At 38.2% G+C, this 24,226-nt stretch overlaps 1 protein-coding gene across 2 annotated transcripts; it reads left to right on the top strand.

Annotated features, from left to right (window-relative positions):
* The first annotated feature begins 4,973 nt into the window (after positions 1-4,973).
* LOC135464695 (transcription factor Sp9-like) lies at positions 4,974-24,226 on the top strand. Of its 2 annotated transcripts, none has more exons than XM_064742194.1 (3): positions 4,974-5,361; positions 15,719-17,456; positions 22,754-24,226. In XM_064742194.1, the coding sequence occupies exons 1-2, from the start codon at positions 5,338-5,340 to the stop codon at positions 17,006-17,008; spliced, it is 1,314 nt and encodes a 437-aa protein (XP_064598264.1). In that variant the 5' UTR covers positions 4,974-5,337; the 3' UTR covers positions 17,009-17,456; positions 22,754-24,226. The 2 variants fall into 2 exon arrangements, with proteins under 2 accessions (XP_064598264.1, XP_064598265.1); XM_064742195.1 differs by lacking the exon at positions 4,974-5,361 and adding an exon at positions 9,186-9,245.

The raw sequence follows: 24,226 nt of genomic DNA, 5'->3' as shown, positions 1-24,226 counted from the left end.
TGTATCAGAAAACGAATTTTTATACATTTATACAAACACTCGGCTTTTTTGAAGTAATCACTAAACTTTAGTAGTATTCTTGCTTTATTATATAGGTAAAAAGATCTTGACATTTTTGACTCAGCGCGCCTATTTAACGAGTAACATCTATTTGTACTGAAGAGAACAGCAAAGTTTATTTGGACTGTTTGCTTAAAAAAATCAGTAAAAGTTTTGTCACACCTGAATACAATTGTCATCTTATATATAATACACACAATCATGGAATTGAAAATCTGATACAGGTGTTGAAGGGCCCTTGGCATGAGAAAGGAACCGTGGTCGTTCAGTTGTAATCTTTTCTTAGCTGATTCTCATTTTATACCCAAATAAGTTTTCATGGACGAAAAAAAAAAGAGCAGCTGACATCTGATGTTAACAGACGTAACTTGTTCAGCTTCATACAAACCCTTAATAGTCCAGTTTTGGGTTTGTATGAAGCTGAACAAGTTACGTCTGTTAACATCAGATGTCAGCTGCTCTTTTTTTTTTCGTCCATGAAAACTTATTTGGGTATAAAATGAGAATCAGCTAAGAAAAGATTACAACTGAACGACCACGGTTCCTTTCTCATGCCAAGGGCCCTGCTTGGACGTGTGAGCGTGAAATGACAGACAGCAAAATGAGGCGAACGAAATGAATGAGGAAAGCGATAAGTTTCATTAGCACACTAAAATAAATTAATGTGTTAAATTCAACAAAGAGTATGTTATGTGAGTGATGCTAGAATGTATTAAGTTATTATAACATACTATTTTGTCATATTCAATATAAAATCCTGTTAGTCTCATAAAATGCTTTAATATGTTGAATTAATAGAATATGTCTGTTATATTTAACAGAATAATCCGGTGCAATAACAGAATACATTCTAGCATCACTCGGATAACAGGCTTTCTGTTAAATTTAACAGATTATTTTTTTTTAGTGAATAGGCCTACTCATGACAGTCTTCTTTTGTATCTACTTTTATATAGCCCTATTTAGTTCATGGGTGATACAGGTTTAGCTTTTAGGAGACAACCATTTTGATTTAAGAAAGAAAAGAAAAAATCTTGAATATTTTGTCTGCTGTGGAAATTAGCTGCCATGCCTGACGTGCAGACACCAGAGTAGCACTCTACCCCTTACCCAGCACCCTAGCACGACCGTCACTGGACTCGTTTTGTCTTCGTAAATTCCTTATAAATTTTCTTTCCTCTCCGGAGTGAGTCGGACGCGTTCGGACGTGCCTTCCGCCCGGCCAGGCGGATTCAGCGCGGGCGGAGTCAGTAGCGCTGATCTCACGTACTCTTTCGAGGAGCTTCACCGAGGAAGTCAAATCTCTCAGTCGCGGCTGGATGAGAAGATTGCCTTCGTCCGATCGACCGATTATCGCTCTTGGCAATTAAATTATCGCACTTAATTTTCGCGATACTATCCGAAAACTGTGAATAACTCACGCGTTCTGACAAGACAGCTACAAATAATGAGTCATTTGATAGCCCATTCCCGTTCAATTTCTCCCTCGACCCACGGGGACGAATTTGTGGGTGCCTCCGTGGGTCCGTGTTTATACAACAGGTCATCTGATATCTCACACCCAATTACATAAGGCGTAACATTAATATTGCCAGTAAATACCACTATATCATATTTCTATATCGCGATAATACGTGTATGTGCATGCAAACACTTTTGACAGATATGGATATTTGTATCCTGTCCTGATACAAGTACAACAGTATTTAATAAGACGCGTGAAACTGTTACCCAAGCAAATGAAAACAAAAATGAATACATATATACCTTACACTTAACCCGATTTAACAGAATTGCTGACGTTGCATGATAAAGTTAACACAAAAACGCATATATAACCAAATCGAACTGGAAATATTGTAAAATATATTTTGATTGTCCTGGAAATGTATTCAGGTTATGTTGTATCTGGGGTATCAAATACATATGTATTTTATGCCTTACACGTTTTCATTTTGTTCTCATATATTTTATTTATTTATCATGTCATGGGGTTTGTCACATTTGAAATTGAACCTCGTTGACTTTATACATGGAATTAAGCAGAGTGAACTTTTGTTAGAAGCGTTTTACGACTGGCGTATATTACAACGTGTATAAAATAATAGCAGTATACATATAGCAGTGAATTACTACGATTAAGGATATTTTGTTCTCAAGGAAGCCTTCCAGCAACCTGCGGATGGTCTTGGGTTTCACATGCCCGGTTTCCTCCCGCCATTTTGCTGACCGTCGTCGTTTAAGTAAAATACTCTTGAGCACGGCGTAAAACTCCAATTAAATAAATAAATTCCATATCATAGTTTTATGTTAATTGCCATAGTTGGGATTCGATACATAGACTGTTCGTATAAACGAGAATTCATTGTTCTTTCATGCTTTGAAAATAAACCATTAATTATTATTAATAGAATTCTTCCTTTACTGCAACCGTAATGTTGGCCACCGTCGTGTAAGTGAAATATTCTTGAGTACGGCGTAAAACACCAACCAGATAAATAAACAATAAAGTCTTCTTGCTTCAGTGGAAACCGTGTTTCACTATATTTAGTTGCATTTTGTTCATATTTATTTTGTTTCGAACTTGGCTTGATAGAAATTAATCTACTCATACGATATGTCATTGCAGGGATAGCATGCAAACTTATATAAAAACGGACATGTAATGTTATATTGTGTAGCCTTATATATAACCGTGCACGAAATGCATGTCACTACACACATAACTGCAGTGATTCAGATTTGTTTTATCTCCCTTTATATTCATAGAATATCTTATTAAGTGCGAATCTCAGCTGATTATGGCGTATTTATTTTTCTTCTTTACTTCTGTTGACAATGTCGTTTTTATTTACTGGTAAATATAAATATGTGACACGTAAAAAGTATGTTTGTTTTAACAGTCTGAAGCAGTGTACTTATACACATTAACCGTTATTTTAAACAGGAGTTGTTTTCAAAATCAGTTTTATTCAGAATTACCTGTACACATTCTCATAGACTGTCTCCCACTTCACCTCTGCACATCGCTGCTAACATATAGGTATCTTTAACAATTCTGGTAACGATATAACGATACTCAGCAAACTGCTACTTGTGTATATACAACAGTGTATTTCTAAGTATATGTCTGTATGGCAAAACAGATTAATACCATGACCATTTGCACATAACTGTTAAAAAAACTGCCTCCGTAATATCATATATCTAGTATACATATAACACCTACAGTTCCAAGTCGAGTTTGTATAAACATGCTTTATTTTCTATAATTTCTTCAGAGTGATTAGGATTAAGTAAGGCCTCATCTCTTGTACACGTATATACACTTCCATAAATTGTCTGTAACGTTTTGCGGTTGTATCTACACAACTGTACACAATGAATGGCTATAACACAGAATATACTTTAACACTGTTATAAATGTGTAAACAATGCTGCCTGTTGGTTTCTCTTTTCACACAGGTTGTATAAAGAATGTAACAAAGTATGAACAATACAGAACTATATTGCCTTTACCACGGAATATATATAAACAATGTTGCCTATATGGCCTATGTTGCTCTTCTTTCAGATCGTAGATTCTATAAAGAATGTATCAAAGTACATGAATAACCAATACAGAACCATCCTGCCTGTACGTTGATCAATGTGTACACAATGTTTCCTGTTCTACATCGGTTGCTTTTGATATATAGATTGTATATATAAGGAGTGTCCTCAGTGTTGTAAATATAGGCCTACATACCGATGCCTATTTTCCGTTTTTTTCTGACTTTTTCAACGTTGTACACATAACGTGTGAAGATGTATCATAATTATAATACCACGTATATTTAAAAGTTTAAAAAATTCTATAGACAATGTATATTTTGTATCATTTACTTAATTATAATATATCTTTACAACTGTAGAAAACGATACTACTCATAAATAACAGGCTTCATCAAATTACAGTCATTAACACAATATCTCGATCTGGAGATCAGCTTAACTGATTTAACCCCAGCCTATTGTTTTTCATGAGTTCTGTGTATGATAGATTGTTGCCCGGTGTTTCTGAATTTTTCCAGAGATTATATTTGTACAAACGGTTTCGTTTTTCACGTATCGCTGAAAACAGTAAAACAAATCATCGCCCTGTTTGATTGGGGCGTACTATTATGCAAACACTTCTCTTAATGACTAACTTTTATTTTTAAAGCGAGAAATGTTTTTGGAGCCTGAAACAGGTGAGATAAGTATTATAGAGTGAAATACAAAACAGCCTGGTCTTTCTTCGCGGTGAGATTTGAAGGCGTATTATTATCCGTTCGAAGTTCACCAAACACTGGTATTATCTCCGTGTAAGTGGAGGAGGGTGGGAGGCAGCTGGGCGGGGTGAAGGGAAGATACGGTAGCACGTGGGGGTCGTCAGATAACTTCACGCCCTTGTCTTTAGGTCTACTGATGCCGTGTCGACGTCAGGTGTGTGTGGGACAGAGGGGGCGCTCTTTCCGCATGCGGGACAAGATCGCGAGGGGGAGGGGATTTTTTTGTGACCATCCATGTATTATTAATAATAATATAATAATACGCGGCTGTAACGCCCCATATAAGCCCGTCTGTGGCCCGTTCCGTCTTATAACAGAACGGATAGCCGATCGGTTTACCCGACACCTCCCTCACTCACTCTCTCTCCGCAGACTGCATGTTTCTAAGACAGCACGGGACAGTATCGCAGAACTGGCTCGACAATCAATCAGCGTATAATTACCCCCTCGGATTGGTCCGGTAGAAAAAGGGCTGAGACTCCTTACAGGGCACTGGGTGTGACCACTGGGACGCGCAGGGGCGTGTCAGGCAGTTTTGTTAGCACCGTATCAGCTCTTCAGCGTCACTGTACCTTAAGAAGGGCCCGTGTGACGGTCAGAGTAAAGAAGACGTTTTAACACGCGCACGTTGCTGGCTGAGTGTCGTTGGATATACATACGCTCTACTTGAAGCCACCACCTAGATGTGGGAGCTGACAATCCCTAGATCTATATTACCGTTCGTGAGCCGTACTTAAGATTTGGTTCGCACACAGGCGCTGTGTGACTGGATCCATGACTACAGGCCCTTACCGGACCCAAGTACGTACCATATCCCTGCTGGCTCAACCCCTACAACTGTCACATCACAGCCCCGACGCGTTAACCTAGTGTCACGGTGAATCGCATGTGAACGCCACTATCTCAGGTTATTTTTTTAACTGCTTACGTTTATAGTGTGTGACGTCAGCTGATCTTACTGTGGATGGCCGCATCAGTTATGTTAGAGGTATGTTAATTTTATTTCAAACATTTTCTCTTTTTTTTTCTTTAACTTCTGTGTTTTCTGGTTTCTAGAAATGTTTTATATGCATGTACCTTACAGACCTACAATATGAAGAACACGTGTATGAAATGATGTCCTGTACATGTTTGCATTACATAGGGTGTCTTTTAAAAAACTTTTTCATCTAAAAAAATTCGATATTTAAAAAAAATTTGTTATTTCCTAATAGCCTTATATTTGTGTAAAAGGACGTGAAGTAAAAGAAGGCCAGGCATATGTTTTACTATATAGCTTATATATACTTCACCATACTGCTTCAGTGAACTACAAGTACCCATTATAACCAATGGCCCTGATCTGGTAGCCGATATTCTATACCATGAGTGAGCTGAAAATAATTACACTACACAATCTCTGTGAATGTTATACTATACTGCACATGGTGCTGGTCACCGTCATATTAGTGATATATACCTGAAGAGGGCGTAAGACACCAATCAGATAAATGAATCAGTTTAGTGCATATGCTAAGCCAGGTTTCAAGAGTGAACGAAAATTACTAGTACAACTTTGGCTAACCCTTACGAATTACCTTAAAGCAAGAATACCATTCTTCTTGAATGAACTAAAAGTGCTTTTATGCAAACAGTTTATAGGCAAAACCATATAGCTTTGGTGCAGTAAATGTATTTTATACAACTTGTGACAATGTTATACTGTTTTATAACTAAAATGTATGCATAGGTGTTTAAGTGAAGTATAAATACAATGTATTCATCATTTAGCTACATTCTACTACAATGTATACATTTATTTCACTATATAACTTGACTGAAGTAAAAGTGATTTATTCAGCAGATGAATATATGTTATATATACTAACACGTATATATACAAAGATATAGTTTACGTGAAGTAAAGGTTGGGTAAATTCTCTCTGTACAACAGTAACCTCCTCTATGCTACACAATATGCATATACAAGCCACGAACTTCATTAAAGTAAAATTTCCTTATACAGTCACTTAAATCAAAGTTAAGTTAAGTAAAGGTAGTCTACACAGCACGCTAAATATAGCGTCATCTAACTGAAAGTACTTTTCACCTGGTGTCTATATATTATTTTGTGCGATAGTGTATATTCATGCCTATCCACGTGCTCGTCCCCGCAACATCTCGCGGCACGAGTCTTGAGGCCTAGGGAATTAGGGCGTATCTCTTGAAGTACTGTCACGCGCAGATATAGTATCTCTTACTTCAGTGTTCCCTTTGTGCGGTTGCGGCAAAAGTATTATCGCAAAAACATGGATGATTTTTCTGGCGAATAAATGATGCAGCGAAGAACAAGTTAGTTTGCTGTGGCAGACTGATGTGTGATATTGTGCGTCCAAGAAAACAGAAAAACAAAATGACCATTGTTGAAATAGGGATAATTTGGGCAGAACTGCACGTATATTGACCATATATACACTTTGTCAACTTAGTTTTAATAACTACACCAACAGATACATAGTGATACTTCATGCATGTGACTAAAAACACTCACGGATATGCTAGTAGAATTAAAGTATATTTGCAGGAAGTTTTACGGTTCAGCCATAAATGTTTAAAAGAAAGGTTTAACCCGTACTCAAGAATAACATTTCTATGTTTAAAATTGCTCTTGGAACAAAATGCACGCTTTGAAAACATGCCTAAATATGCATCGTTTCAACTGAAGAAACACAGTTGCTGCATATATACATGGTGCAATATGAATATGTATCGATTTTGGCATATCCTTTCCGAAATCTCCTATTTTTTTGTCGAAAACAGAGTGGTGTAGCATACATCAATATAGTCTGTACAGGTTTGATAGAATCCGCGGATTCCGTCGACAATGTAGGCTTGTTAACGTTATCATATAGCGGTGTTCATTTCATCCTGTTTCATTGTTATGCCATTGTGTTTTTCTACACTGTTCCAATTCACATAGTCGGGTACATGGGGATCCAGTCTACACGATTTGTATAGAATAGCTGTGGGAAGCCAATGATAGCCGTGGGTATAGGAATATTTGCTAAGATCATGTTCGATACCTTGCCCATGGTTTCAAGTGTTGCTGTCATAAAGTCTTATTTAGCTTAGCAATAAACATAAATTAAATCCACTCATAAAATTGGCGCACATCCCCCCCCCTTTTTTTAACAGTTGACGTAATTATTATTATTTTTTTTTGTTTTTTGTTTTTTTTTTTGCCGTTAGAAGCTATCTGAAATATTTTGAGCTCATCAAGTTTCTGCCATTATGACGTACATTCACGTGATTGTTTACGCGACAGCATAATTATATTGAAAATCATGGTTGTGGAAACTTTTTTATTTTAGTTCCAGCTATTGCTAATATATCGTTAAAGTACATAGTTCCAAGAACTTTTAAAAAAAGATTTCGATCGATATTGTGATGTATCAATGAATATATAGGCCAGTTGACTTCAGCATGAAGAATAACTGTTTCCAGAAAAAATAAAACAGGCTATACACTTTTATTCCTGTTTTTCCCCCTGAATAACACAATCTACCATTTATGGTTAGAAAACGGAATCGACAAATGACCTTCCAGTAATTCTGCCGATCTGCTGTGCCTCTCCGCATTTCTCTCGATGTCCGTTAGCCAGTAGACTCCTGATACAGCACATGGTATCAAAACAGTATGGACGAGAGATAATGAGGTTGCCATATAAAACTATAAATATTCAGCACTGACAATAACCTGGAACTATACGATAAAGAAAGCTGGCGTCAGGTTTACAAAAAAGAAGTTTTATTGTGAAGTTGTTAACCTTTGTGTTAATCGATTTTTTGCACAACATAGTATACTTGGCAAACAATTCAATAATCCAAAATAGCGAAAGGAACCCCATATTGACTTATCCGTATGGACATGTTAACACACCTGGGTCATAATTTATCATCTCAAATGCAGGTAAATGGAGTTATTTTATTTTTCTGAATTTCATTTGGATCCAGTATTAAAAGTTATTTGTCTCTATGACTGAACTATTTTGTTTCTCTGCCTTCTACTACGTGGCCAGACTGTGTATATATCGGCACTAGTATAGAGCAGACTCTGGATCAACTTTCACTATGTACGATATATGGCTGAAACATTGCCCATGTGATGTTAAGCCATAATCATTTATTTTCATTTCATTCATATATTCTGGGTGAACTTTGCAACTTTGTACAACAGTAATGTCTTAATGCAGAGAAGTTCTGTGCCCACACAACAAGTATTTCATTGGAAAAGTCGCATTTGAATTCGAATTCACATTTGAATGTGTGCAAGAACATAATGAAAATGACGGTGCCGGTGCCGGTGCCGGTGCCACTAAATCAGTGACCATATCATCTATGCATTTCTCCTAAAAATATGTATACATTGTTTACTGAATCAGGATTTGGGGGCTGATGTCTAACCCACCATATTAAATGCCACGTGTAGATAGCCCATAAGCCTACAGGTATATATGGTATCTCATTTTTCAGAAGGAAATCAAACACTGTATATAGCTATGTAGTAACACACCTGTTCTATCAACATTTACGCACCCTTAAGTTCGTGCGGCCTGAAGTAGTTCGGATCTAATACTTAACACACGCTGTGTTTGCTGTCGAGTGAGTTTTGTGAAGTCCTTGTCTCTGTGTGGGACAATCGGTTTGGTATTTCCCATTGCTCTTGTCACGGCGCGTTCTGCCATTGTGAAGTCCACTTGGATGACTTTTGACATTTAGCCTCAAGCACTTAGGTGTGTTTAAGACATGTCTCTTTTTCATTCACTCCGATCATAAAAAAACACGCAGAGATAAACACATCGAACGCCCAGCATTGCCGTACTAATGTATCCAGGTAAAGCATTTTTTAAATATTATTTTTACTCTGTATATGGAAAGTTGTGTTTTTTTACAGATTTTTGGTTTGCTTTGTCGTTTCCGTTAAAAAGGATTATACCATTTCACTTTAAGACCTAGAGCCAAGAAACATATTATTTTTTATGCTTTTATGCATGCCTCATTCAAAAATGTAATTACCAACTGCGATGTTAATTCGTAGGCGTAAATAATGTTTTAGTTAGTATTTAACCACATAGCTTTTGCTCTTTTTTATGCGTTTTCACGAAACCCTTTCTATGTTTATCTTTAATTTTCATTTAACATTATCTTGATCATACAGGTGAAATAGGGATTGCCGTACCTAATTATGGCTTTAAATTCCACTAATTGCATTATGTAACAATCAAAAATAAAAATAAAAAATAGATAGATAAATAAATAAATATTGCTTTCTCTGTTCTCGGACTTTGACGACAGTAAGCAGTAGATGGCGCTCGTGTGGCTATTCGTGCAGTCTAACGTCTGTTGAACACCACATGTCTTCAATCAATATGTTATGCATATCTTTATGTCACTTGTGAGAAATTTCATCAAAAATTTGCCAATGGTCAGTGGCTTAATCCGAGCATTCCGGTTTTCCCCACCCGTAAAACTGACGGCCACCATGCAACAGGTATAATAAATCCATGGATGTTACATTACCCCAACCTTTTTCAGATCTGCGTATTAGCGTAGAAAGATTATAAGACTGTTAAAACTATTTAAAGGCGAATATGAAACCCTGTGATTACAAGAAATTAAAGATTAGAACAAATTTTAAAAATTTGGGAGACGTCCGGTAGGATTGGCCATAAACCCCGCCCTAAATATACAGATTAGCGTCTCACATGCGTTAATTTATTTTGAACTAACACGTCCTTATCATTATACACGTTATCGTAATTAAGGGTGACGCATTGAGTGCGATAGCTGGATTTCTATTAATGCCCCATTTGTTCCATGTTTTATTCGCCAATTTATATTTGTATCTCTTTAACACCTCACAACTGTGGTAAAGGCGGGTGTGTAGCACCAAGCCAGAGCGGGGTGAGGTTGAGGGGAGGTGTGTTAAGCAGCAAAAATAGCATATTCTTAGGGGTCAGGGTCAGGGAAGGGTAGGGTAGGTGGCAAAATAAGTCACATACAGGTAAAATAATAGGTAAAGTTAATTAAATCACCTGTTGCAGATTGGTCATGTAAAGGTCATGTCATGTGCGTATGTATATAACAAAAGGTACAAGTTAAGAACAAAATATGCGCAGTGATCCTCCCTACGGAGTTTGGTGAACACCTGACGCTAGAGCATTTCCCTTGTTTGTCTGTTACGCTACGGCAGGTGTGTCTAGGCCTTTGATCTCACCGATACAAATCTCTAAGTAGCCCTTTAACGTTGATGGCACAGAAGCTGTTATCAGGTATGTTCGCACATTTGTTATGTCATAGCATTTCCAATTTTTTAAAAAATATTTGATTCTTCTTTTTTCTTTTATTGATTGTTTGGAGTGGCTTGCTTTCTTCGGTCACATGAACAAATCTGTTTTAAAAAACTTAAAATTCGATTTTTAACCTATATATAAGTGCTCACGTTTCGTTTGGCATGTTTGATTGTCTCGATGTATATAATTTAGACCCTTTGCACTGCAATTAAGAGGTTAGTTGACAAAATACAGAATTTATATTTAATAGAATTTATATTTAATGTGCGTGACCACAATACTAAATGCATTCTCACGGTATCCTCGTATTACAAAATGTTACTCATTTGTCATTTAATTCTAGTATTGTATTTGATTTATTATAGTTTTATTTGATACGATGTTATCTCGAGTACGCGCAAAAATATATTTGAAAATGAGCTAGAGTAAATGTAACGAATGCTGTTATTATGCCTTTTTATTTCTTTATTATATAGCTCCATATTCCATTCCGGATTTCTTTTTCCCAGGCCATGCACCAGAATTTTCAGTCACACGACTATAACGTATAAACCAATTACAAACTGGTCAAAAAATATTTTCTCCCAGGAAGGTAGAACAACGACTTGAGTAGAATATACATATTTCTAATTTATCATGAAATGCGTTTCTCAGGTACTCAAGTTGCCGAAAGGTTTATTGGCATTCGGTAAACTCCTCTGTCTCACGGCGTTCATCTTTTCCTGAGGTATTATACATAGAGCCTATCAATGAAACGGGATATCAAAATGAAAAAAGTGCATGTATGATCACTGGGCTATATTGTTGAGAAAATATCGGTCTTTAAAATTCCGCATATTGATACTTAGGCTGGATCCTTTCACTTCCTGTATACATGTATTATATTCAGCATTAAGAGGGCCAATTTCCTTGAAACGATATTCGCTGCACGCATGCATTTGTTATAGAACTTCGCTATATGGTTCACATGGTCGTAAAATACAGCGTGTAACAACTTCAAGGAAACCCAATACAGCGATTTGATCAGAAATATAGCTCTTTCTTCTCTCTCTCTCTCAGCGAACTATTCACCAGAAGTCAGATCAATTCTTCCCGGTCTTGTCACCGTATTGGATTTATAGTGTAGAATGTCACCCTACCGTTCACGCACGGCGAGTTGATTGCACAGCGCCCCCTTTGTTGTGGAGCGAATTTGTACCAAGGTTGGCCTCTTTTTTACAAGCAGGATTTTTTTTTTTTTCGGCAACGCTCTGTGATTTCTCACGCTGGATTTACACGAGATCTGGGATGCCTCATTAGACAACACAGGCGATATATATTTTATCTCTTACCCGATCTCCCGATCGGTTACAGGCGTTCTTATGAAAAACTCTGCCGCATAACAAGGCCCCCTACAGCATTGATAAGGATAACGAAATTACTCTAGGAAGTTTGCACAGAAAAGATTTTCTCCCAAACAAACAGTTTTCTTTGCAATGGTATAGTTGTAATCTTTCTCAGAGTTGACAAGAGTTCCCACGTGTATCCTGTATAGTAGGTCTTTTTACTTATATTCTATTTCTTATATAATACGGTTGGCATTGTGGTTGTCTGGTGCTGAGATTTTTAATCAAGGTTTTTTTCATGAAGCCATATTTGTTTGATCGTGTTGAGAAGTTATGGGAACATATGGTGTTGACATAAAGCTAATGTCGCAGAGCAGCCAAAACAGCCGTTGAACTATCTTTTTATTCGATTTAACCACACATACCGTGCATAGTTGCTCTTTTTATTCGAACAAATGAAGTACATTTTAAAATGGAAAAAGAGAAAACTGATTTCCTTTGAAGTGTCATCGGCAGCCATTTTAGAGTCAGACCTCACCAAAGGTTAGAGACAACGTGGTTCTCTCGCAGTGCGCGAGATACTGTGAGAATGAAATATAACCAAGGAAACGTGAGCTTGGTCATATTATTGCCCTGTCTAAATCACACGGTCTTTGGCGAGATCACGTTCTGCTAAATGGGACGTCTTTACAGCTAAAACACTCCCTATTGTCAATGACAATTTATCAATTAGGTTTGAAAAGGGCGTTGTTGACCTGGCGTTTTATTTAGACACAGTTGCGGTGGTTTTGAAGAGAACGCAGTTTTGGGATTTCTTGACCACGTAGTAGGCCTATGCCAGATTTATATGAACACGGGCTATTTCTCTTTATACAGGCCTATATATTCAAGTGGGCATTACACTTAATAGGTTTTACGTTTCCACCCTGTAAAACTTAAGGAGTTAATTCAAATGAGAAATTATAACTTTTTAAAATTAAACTGAATCATAAAATATTCTGAGATCTGCAACATTTGGCAACAAAGTTGCTTTTAAATCAATGCAGATGTTAATGTGATATTGGCGTCAAGCATCACCATGTTCAGTTGTGGATATACAACCATATGGCTTTGGAAATTGGTTTGTTTTTGACAACTAAAAAAATGGTCCCATCCGGCAGTGTATAGGAGTGCCGCCCAATAATCTTTGTTAACCAACAACACACGTCTCAAATGTAACAAGTAGTATTTGTCATGCTCTTTGTATAAAGTAAAAATACCCCATCGTGCAGTATTTTCCCAGCTCATCACAACGTCTGGAAACTGCTCTTGAGCAAATGCAATTCTATCATTGCCCCTCCCACACCCTCAAAAAGAAAATCCATTTTAGAGTGGAAGGCCACACACGAGTGCAGATATATCAGCCTTAAGGGCACACAGAACGTAAACAAACGCATTCCAGTTTATCACACAAAGTTGTAATACATTCGTGTTTTGACGAATTAGATCACTAAATAACAGATTGTGTAGTTGTGTTAAAAGGGGTGACATCTACTTTGGTCTTCAATTCCCCACGCCTTTTTAGATACATATGTAGTTAAAGAGACTCCTTCTCTTCTTTCTTTCTCCTTCTTTTTTTTTAAATACACTTTCATTTCCATGACCTCCTCACCCTAAAATACTGCCGTGTCCATTTAAGAAACGCCCGTCGATACAAAAGATAAAAACTGTGCAGACTCAGGGCTGTAACGTACACGGAGTAGTCAAGCGTTTCACCCAGGTGTGCTAAGTTTTTAACTCGGACTATTTTTAACCGAACCACCTCTTTTGGAGAAAGCCACAGCATTAAAAACCTCTTTACCTCTGACGATTTCTAAAGATATTTGGCCGCGCTTTGTAAAGACATAACGTCCTGAATAGACAGCTCGCGTGAGGTTTCGGTCTTTACTCAGTTAATATCTTGGCTCTCCTTTCTTCTATCGCTATTTTTATTTGCGAGGATTTTATGCTAACACAAGCCCTCCTTGACTCTTTTTCTTGCCTTCAACATATCTTCCTGAATATGCCTGCGCTATACCGCTCGCGCCTGGTTGCTCGTTACCCGGCAACGCGCGCGCTGCCAATGTATATTATACATCTAGTTTTTTTAACTTTCACATTCTTTACAAGTGACAAGACATCCAGAAAAATTTAGAAAATTTACCAGTCACTGTTTGACATTTTTCGCTTCGAAGAAATGATTTGCTTCTGCCTGAAACATCTGGTAAAAAGATCCACCTTTTTCATTGTTTGTTATGCAATGTAAGTACACGAGGTGCCTTTTCATGTCATCAGCAGTAAATATCATTGAATTTACCTTAAATTTTAATTTTAAATTTTTGATAATTTTGAAGACATACCCCTTCAATCTGTATCAATTCCTCCGTACAGTTACACACTTTCATGTAATTTTGTCTTCCCTCCCCCCCCCCCCCCCACCTATGCATTTTTCAGAGAACCTCGAAAATAACAAATATGAGGCGCTATTTTACAAAAGTAACCATGTTTTTTTTCAACCTGCCATGGTCAAACTACATTAGTGCGTCAGTCGCCGTGTTTGTAACTAGAAGTTCGATAACTCTCCACGCCTCACATATAGAAGGTCACGTGACTGGCATGAATTCCTACTGACGTCATATCATGTTGTTGTTGTGACAAGATGTCATTGGCGAGGTTATAAACCGACCGATTTATCACCTGTGATAATGATCTTCTCCAGATCTTATCTCTGAGTTGGTACACTGTTCGCCTCAGTGTGCACGCTCAATGTTGGAAATAAGTTTCCCTCTTTCCTGGGTTGCAAAAATTCCGGCACTTCGCCTAATTGCCGAAAATGTAACACCACGCCCGGAAAATAGTACGGGTCAGTGACTTAGAATTCCTGCTCTTTGTTGTCGACGTAGGTAAAACCCGCGCTAAAAGGGAGATCCTTTTGAAGACTGGCAAACCGACATGCGTGTTATAGTATACAAATACAAGACATATGCGGAATTTGATCATGGTTATAAACATTTATGTGTAAATATATTCTCTGATTGGAATTCCGGATATCATAATCTATGCGACGCCGACGCCTTTGAAACTGTTCGGAACAACATTTTTTCAGTTGGAATGTGGTTATCTTTCATTTTTACGTATTTGAAACACACAATGTTCCTGTTATTTTGTTGTGTTTATCACGTCCAAAAATGGACGACCCTTTCGTACCATGTATAGCTGCATTAGAATGTTATTCTCTCCACATCAAGTTTTTTTTCTACCAACCAGAAGACAATGGGACTAACTAATATAGATTTGTGTGTGTGTCAGTAACTCGTTTTCCTGTCACCCACCCATTATTTCTTTCATTCACAGCCTTGTCTAATAGTCATTTGATCTGTTCCCTCATGACGACGTATTATAATATTCTTGAAATGAATTCCAACTTCACCTTAAATCAACAGTTGCAGTTTTCTGGAGTGCATAATTTGCATGTGATTGATTTGAATTGGTGTTTTACGGCGTGCTCAAGAATTTTCCACTTAATGTAGGATGGCGGTCATATGGGTGGAGGAATAGAAGGCAGGAAGGAACAGTGTCTCGTTCTCTTTGTTTGGTTTTTATTTAGCTCAGTAAAACTTTTGTTCGTATGAATAATCTATGTTTTTTTCTCTCTCTCTCTGTCGCTTCAGGAACATCACTTTGGCGGAACACCTTTAGCCATGTTGGCTGCTCAATGTAACAAGATCAGCAGCAAGAGCCCGCCTCCGCTCGCCGACGCCGCCGTGGGCAAAGGATTTCATCCTTGGAGAAAACCCGGGTCCACCATGAATGGTCCGTGCCCTCTCTCCCTGACGTCACAGCCGCTGTCGGCGTTCAGCACCTCAGAGGGACTCCAGAACTCGGGACTAACATATTCCTCCATAAACACTAACCCTTCCTGCACCTCCAGCTACACAAGTGACATTTTTAGGTCTACCTCTGGACCGACGTCGGTCCATCAGACCGATCCAGCGCAGGCGGCGTTTTTGCAGAAAGTACAAGGCGAAGGAAGCATTAGTAACGCAGCCCTGGGCAGCATGTATTCCAGAGTAGCCTACGAGTCATGGCCTTTTTCGTCCATGACGGGTCCCCACCTCCACTCTATTAAACCGGAAGTGGCTGGAAGCATGAACAGCGCAGCCGCGGCATCGGCATTCTGGGACGTCAGGTCCGCGGCTGCCGGAAACTGGCTCTCAGATGTGTCAGGAGCGACAACTGCTGGGAGTCTTCATTCCCAGATGTCGAATTACCCCAGCGCGGACTATTCTATTACGCATGCGCTGGGTGGCTCTGGAAGCCCATTTCTACCCTCAAGTCAACACCTACTTCAGGACACGTACAAGTCAATGCTGCCCTCACAGAACGAACTGTCGAGTGGAATTAATCCTTTCTTGTCACGATCCGGGCTTCCCTCATTGCCCAGCCCTCGTTCTCAGAGACGGTACACAGGAAGGGCGAACTGCGACTGCCCGAACTGCCAAGAAGCGGAGCGCCTTGGCCCCGCTGGCGAACACCTGCGCAAAAAGAACATTCACAGCTGTCACATCCCGGGCTGTGGAAAAGTTTACGGGAAGACATCTCATCTGAAAGCTCATCTTCGCTGGCACACAGGAGAAAGACCGTTCGTGTGCAACTGGCTCTTCTGTGGAAAGAGGTTCACACGCTCAGACGAATTACAGCGACACCTACGCACGCACACGGGAGAGAAGCGCTTCGCATGTCCCGTCTGTAACAAACGTTTCATGCGCAGTGACCATCTAGCGAAGCACGTGAAAACGCATAACAACCCGAACGGGAAAAACAGCGACGGTAGTGACTCTGACAACAGTAACGACGCCAAAAGCACGAGTTCGACACCACCAAATCCCTCAAACGTAGCCCACTCCCAAAGTGTCCATCACATCACGAACTCTCACGCGTTAAAGCTCGAGAAGAACTAGCGAGACGTTATAATTATTTTTGTTTTGTGTTGAATTGTATACATATACATATCCTTATATCTTCTGTACATAAAACCATTGTTTATAATTATTTGATCGACGCCAGGATATCTTATGTTCTGGATATGGCGTGACCCGGAAGTACTTCATTCAAGTTACACGCGCAGATTTCCGGAGTTCTGAAACAACGAAACGACAGCGAAAGTAAATTTACAAACCCCACCTAGGACATATCGTTACTTTTAGATATCACATCGGCTCTGAAAAGACAAAACTGACTGACTTGAATTTGAAGCCACCCCAATATTGTGATTTCTGACATAAGTGGAAGTACACGGATTAGTTCCAGCAAGTTGGTTATGACGTCATCGTGAATGCCTCAATGAAACTCTGTAACAGCGCCGATGTGAATTGAAACAGGCAAAAACACTGGACGTATAATTCCTCAGTAAGTATTTGTTTGTGTCAAACGGCATTCAAATCTGTTGTTAATATATATATATATATATATATATATATATATATATATATATATATATATATATGTATATGTATATATATATATCTATGTTATTACGTCCAACTCGGCTTTTTTAGGCAATGAAACGTTTAGGCGGCACATTTTGTCGTAAGAGTGGTGGAATCTGACAACCCACTTTAGCCTGTGCTTTGACGCCTTTACAATTGTTGGACCCGCACGCGCAGTGTGTATATATAATCTGTGAATATGATCATGAAAATTAAAACGCTATTGAGACATTGTATTAATCATATGACATGTGTCTGTTTCAAATCAATTCATCAATCAATCAGTCAGCAAGCACACCAGTCTCTGTAAATGGCCTCTCACATCAAGCTGATACTTGAAGTGTCATTTTTTTTCTCTGTTTTCATCTTTAGTAAGTCTGTGGATGCACTGCTTGACTGATAATACATTGAAGGCGAATGCAGTTCGCTTACAATAAGTTGTCGAATGGCAACGTGATATCGTTGGTAAATGCTCACCCGTAACCGGTGAAATCCCGCCGCTTGTCAATTTAAGTTTTATTCGAATTGCTTGGATAAACTTTAAATAATTGCAGCTTGCACAAGTCCTCGAATGGTAACATGACCAAAGCTGAATTAGGCCAAAAAAATTGCGCTGTCAGATAAATGCAGACCTCGCTCATGTGTGGCGTTACACTGTTTTAATCAGTAGCCAGTAAAGCAATATCAACTTGGTACAGCGAACTAAAACAGCAAGGCAACGTACACAGCTTAGCTTCCAATTGAAGTAGGTTGTGTTCCCCATGGATGTGTGCATTTTATATTTATTTGATTGGAGTCTTGCGCTGCGCCTAGGAATGTTTCACTTTTACGATTACTGGTTTACTGTAGTAAAATCGCAGTTTGGCCTGGGTCCCTGTGACGGGTTTCGTGAAGCACACTTAACTAGCAACGTATGTTGTGGACATATCAAGTGAACTTAGCTAAAGGTCACTTTACATTAAGTACGTTTCATGAAACTGGCCCCGGATTTAAGACCAGGGAAGAAACCAGCCTGAGCTGGGTTAGTGCTCGCGACTTAATGAGGCTATGCCGGAGATTTTTGACAAAAATTCATATAAGCTATTCTTCTGTATTTATTAAGAACATCCCACATTTTCCCCTTTAAATATCAGACTAAATTAAAATGATTCTAAAGTTTGAAAAAAATTAAACTTTAGGAACTTTGTTAATGATTTTGAATGGTAACACACGCACAAAAAAAGGCTGACTTATTTTATGAAAGATATTTATTTAAGCTATTCTAGAATAACAAAATAATACAAACCCGATTGTGATATGAGCTTATAAAGTTTTGCCCAAAAATCTCCGGTATAGGATCTTCATAACGAATCCAATCATGAACGATAAAGAGAGAGCGGTTAAGATGCTTGTTTTTCAGTCAACCGCTGCGACACACGAGGTGTGGGTTCAAACCCAGCTTTGGGCACTGATTTTGTAGCTTAAACCCTTCTCAGTTACCATGAGACATTTAATATTGGCAATATTCGGTTGACGACTCTCGATTGGCCGTTGGTACAATCTAGCGTTCAAATAGAAATGAACATATTTTCTACGACTTAAAGCATGATGCGCATGTAAGTGCGTCACACGTGGAAAAGTTCGTCAGTAACTCACCAAAAACCGGTGGTTTATCTCCTTCTTCCACTCACAAAACTTAAAATCTTTGAGTATTGGTTAAATGAATTACTAAATTAACAAGTCTGGAAATATAATCTCCGCTTGAGACTGGGATTTGTTCCAAACTGAGTGTGTTCCTCACGATTGCCTGTCAACGAGCTTCAAACCGGTATACTAAGCTTGGAACCGGTTCTGAACGGCTACACGCCGTTATCGTTGTCTTGGTTCGCTTCACACCAACATACAATTGTCCTACTGCTGTTGCTACATTACTTCGACTCATATCAACATAAAATATTACCATTATTGCTTACATGATTTGCATTACTTCAGCAAAAAATTATCACAATTTGATAATGGCCAATTTCAGAGTGAATTATAGCACGGTTGTCTCAGTCCAGTGTAAAATTAGATGCGAATTATTTTCAATGGGCACTACACATGGGTCGTCATACACTTATCATATTCTGCTAGTTTGGCCTCAGTTACTTCGACTCATTCAAACATGAAATTACCATACTGATATAGTTCGACTCACTTGAACATGAAACTATCGCACTGTTGTTCGACTTACTTGAAGATGAAATTATCACACTGATGTTCAAGTCTAATGAACATGAAATTATCACGCTGTTGTTCGATGTGCTTGAAGATGAAATTATCACACTGTTCTTCGACTCGCTTACAACTGAAATTATCACTCTGTTGTTCGCCTCATTTGAACATGAAATTATCACAATGTTCTTTGACTCGCTTGAACATGAAATCATCACACTGTTGTTCGACCTACTTGGATATGAAATGGTCACACTGTTGTTCGACTGAATTGAACATGAAATTATCAGGCTGTTGTTCGACTCACTTGAACATGAAATGATGACACTGATGTTTAACTCGCTTGAACATAAAATGATGACACTGTTGTTCGACTCGCTTGAACATAAAATGATCACACTGTTGTTCGAGTCGTTTGAACATAAAATAATCACAGTGTTGTCCAACTCACTTGTACAAGAAAATATCACACTAGGTGTTGATTACAGTATTCTCGCTGTGGTTAAATTTTCACACAAGTCACACAATGTGTTGTAACTTCCTAGGTACATCGCCTTGACTAAGCTAATTTTGAAACAAAGAGAATGCATTGTGTACTGCTTAAGACTTATAGATGTACGTGGTCTCAATATCAATAATAATAATAATAATAATAATAATAATAATAATTGTCTATGTATCACCACATAAATGTGAACGGTTTCCCAAACTCTCAATCCACTTGCCAAGATCATTATCAAGTGACTAACCATTTTATTTCAAAAAATAGTTCAATGTTTACCCTTTACCACGTCATTACGTCACAATAACTGTGTAATTGTGTTGTGATGTAATGACTTGGTCACGGCCATGGTCAGTGCTTGGCACCTGTATGTATATCTAAAGATTCCAAAAACATACCATTTATATATATATATATATATATATATATATATATATATATATATATATATATATATATATATATAATCTATACGTGGTATTACCACGTAGGCCGAGAGCTTGTGAAACCGTGTACATTTACGTGATGTGCCCCGACTTCATTATTATTATACTGAATACAATTACGTGTATTTTATGTACTGTTTCACTCAGTACTTTCAAAGACAAACCGACGTTTATCATCAGAGTTGCCACAATGATTATGGACAAAATAATTGTCGTCACTTTCCTCTTAGTAAAATTTTTTTAAAGTTCTGATCTGAGGTCGATGTCAAGTCCATTGAATGGGATTCTGGGTTTTTTCTTCTTTTTTTTTATTTTTTATTTTTTTTTGTGTGTGTGAAAGATTCCCACTGTTTATAAGAAATTCTTTGAATGTGCTGATTTATTGTTTATTCAAACTAATATCGGTAGATTTACAAATCCTTGTGAATATGCTGTCCCTAAAACTTTATTAAATTCCTGCTTTATTCTTTCGTGTCAGTTTTGTATGCAAAGTAGCCTTTGTACCACTTGAAATGTTACGCATCTCGCTCGTCTGGTGTTTTTTTTTTTCTCCGTAAAGTAAACACGGATACTTCAAATTTAGGATTAGGTTAATGAAAAGAGGCTTTTGTATAAAATGCGGACTACGGACGCCAAGACTAGGGCACCTTGAATACAGCCGGCGCGTGCGCTGTGGGAAGCTAATGGATTTGTGTCTCAAGAGACCGTATACAAGGTCTTCTCAAGCACCTTTCCCTTGTTACCTTTTGATAAGTGTCTATCAAATACCAATCCTCCCCACCCCCACCCCCTCGCTGCTTAGCGGATACGAGATAAATACATCGTGGAAAAGCACTATGCAAAAGAATTTCTTGCCAGGGGCACAAAACATTCGTGTTGATGTCGCCAGTTATCAGGACCAGGATGTCCGCAATTTGTCTATTGTAGGAAAAATGATATGCCTTCTAATTTTCGACCCGATATCGATTTCTTGGGTTGGGATTGATCATTCATTGACGCTTTGATCTTATATCCTGAAGTCGATTATAACACGAGCCTTGTAGAGCGATAGGTGACAAATCTTTAAAGAAGCCCACAAGTTATTGTAGCTCAACAGAAGTCACCAGTAATATGTGCTTGTCATACTGGAACCGTTTTTATTGTTTAATACTGCAGTGCTGTTTGCTTTTTCACCTTCATTACTGTTTGTATTCCAGCGTACACAGTATAACGGGTAAAACTGACGACATAAACAATTCATATTAGCCTGTATGTGTTGGACGATATTGATGTAATTTATCTTATTTTGATCAGTAAAGCCCATATTGATTGACGGCTAGTATACGAAAATCTGTTTCGATATTCAACGTAAAGATTCAACGAAAGTAATAGCGCGAGAACAGACACACAAACAGTGAGAACGGTGCAATCCATAAATTTCGCGCTCATAGCCAGAAATAAAACCGTTCTGCCTCGTATTTTGCAGTAGCGCATCTTGCTCACCGAGCCACGCCCAGTTTCCTGTAATACGGTTGCAATTTGTGCTTATCGTGCATTTTCATAAGTCTCTCTGTGCTGTACCTGTCCATACGCGGACGGTAACATGATGCTTAGACTCCTGGTGTATTTTGATCAGACATATATTTATCTTAAAATCAATATATACCCGTCTAATAATAATAGGCTTATCCGTTACGCATGCAAACGTAATAAAGATATCAGTCCATGCTGGGTAACGTTATTTATTTTTTTCATCTCTTTTGTCACAAAACTTGTCGATCAATTGCTTTCCTTATAGACATAATTTTCAGTCAAAGAAAAAAAACCGCTATGACGTCATTTGAGACGTAATCGTTGTCACATGAGAAGCCAGAGCGCGCGTGCCTGGACTATTTTTGGCAAGAGCATGTCACTTTAAAACGTGTGTGCTTTTCCCTGTTTTAGCTGTCAAGTATAATTTTTCAACTCGTACATGTGCAGAGAAAAGAAAAAAAGCTTACTTTTATTTGATTTTGTCAAAGAGTATTATGTAGTCATTTTGAAAGCTGATTGGTTTCAGTGCAATACTTATCCTTTGTTCCTTTTCTGTATTTCCAGATCTTGGCGATTTCATGGATTCGAAGTCATGTGTAAGCTGGTTCAAGCTCAGTTGTTCAAGGTCACATAGCCTGTGTGGACTTACGCGCATGCCTCTTTTTGGCTTCCGGTTTCTCTCACGTCACATTATGAGGAAAACCGGACAGTGGTTTTGTTTCCTGAACTTGTGAAACAGAAAAAAATGTACATTCTGATCGGAAAATACCGGAAATTCAGTGGTACTGGAACTTTTTTTCAGTACAATTTTTGAACGATCTGACAGTTTGATCTAGAGGTATTTAGCCTATACATACAGACAAAAAATAAAGAAACTACTCAGCAATTTTCCGATCTCTTCCAAGCTGGTTTACACGTAATTGGGCTGAAGATTTTCGTAGACAAGAAGTGCGATGAAGCCATTATTGGGACTTCTAAACAAGCGAACTCTCGCAATAAGTGACTGCACCTGCGCATGTACCAACATATTAAGGACCAAAGGGGAATTTTATATAGGTGGCCCGGATGTAGGTGGAACTAAAACCTGCTCGGTTGACCTAAGCTCTGGAATGGGAAAAGGTGTCGGGAAAAAGGATTACTTAGATTGTGTGGCTATACGCAACACTTCTTACCCGACTTTGCAGAAAAAAAAAACAAAAAAAAAATGGAACCTGGGTTATAAGTGTTGGTAAAGACTGAAATTGACCAAACGGAGGGAATCAATTTATCAACGGAGTACATCTTCCAAACTCGAGGAAGGAATCCAATGCGACGTTTCTTACTTCAGATTATGTGACAACTTTTCCACAGAGTTGATGACGTAAAATGATAAGTGGGTGAATTAAAAAAGAGGATTCTTTGTTTAGACGAAATAACTTTAAATGAAATAAACTGACAGTGATTCTTATGTAGGCGTATTGTGTTAGGACACAGGTACCGGAAAAACTCCCGTTTATAATCGCTTTCCTGCATTTTCTTCAGCTCATAAAATGTCTTTAAATGCGATTATCCCGAGTAGTCTGGATAGTTTTCACATGTGTACATAACTGTGTATAAGATTTTACATGTCGATTAACACAGAACTCTTGTATACTTAGCCCTTCCCAATCCCATTTCAACTCAGGCTACGCAAGACCATATACCTCCTTTTTGAAGTAATTCTTTGTCTTCGTGTAATTTTGACTGCATTTGGTATATATTTGCGAACTCCCAGATTTTCTCCATTTTTTTGCCCGATTCTTTATTTGCATGAAACCGCGCAACTGAAATACTCGGTCACGTGATTTATTTTACGATTGCGCATGCGTGTACAGATGTGTTAATAAATGTTTTAATGCATTAGAGAATGAGTGTGAGAATATTGTGAGATTAATTGAGGCAATGTCGATCACGTGACACATGTCAAAGGCACGTGATGCTTTTTCTCGCTTTATAACCACAGTTGTGTGGTATTTTATTGAATGAACAGTTTTTAAATTAAAATTCTTTGAAAACCAT

This window comes from Liolophura sinensis, chromosome 4 (assembly GCF_032854445.1).
Source record: "Liolophura sinensis isolate JHLJ2023 chromosome 4, CUHK_Ljap_v2, whole genome shotgun sequence".
Taxonomy (NCBI): Eukaryota; Metazoa; Mollusca; class Polyplacophora; order Chitonida; family Chitonidae; genus Liolophura; species Liolophura sinensis.
The sequence above is the reverse complement of the archived record's forward strand: the minus strand, read 5'-3'. Positions and strand labels throughout refer to the sequence as shown.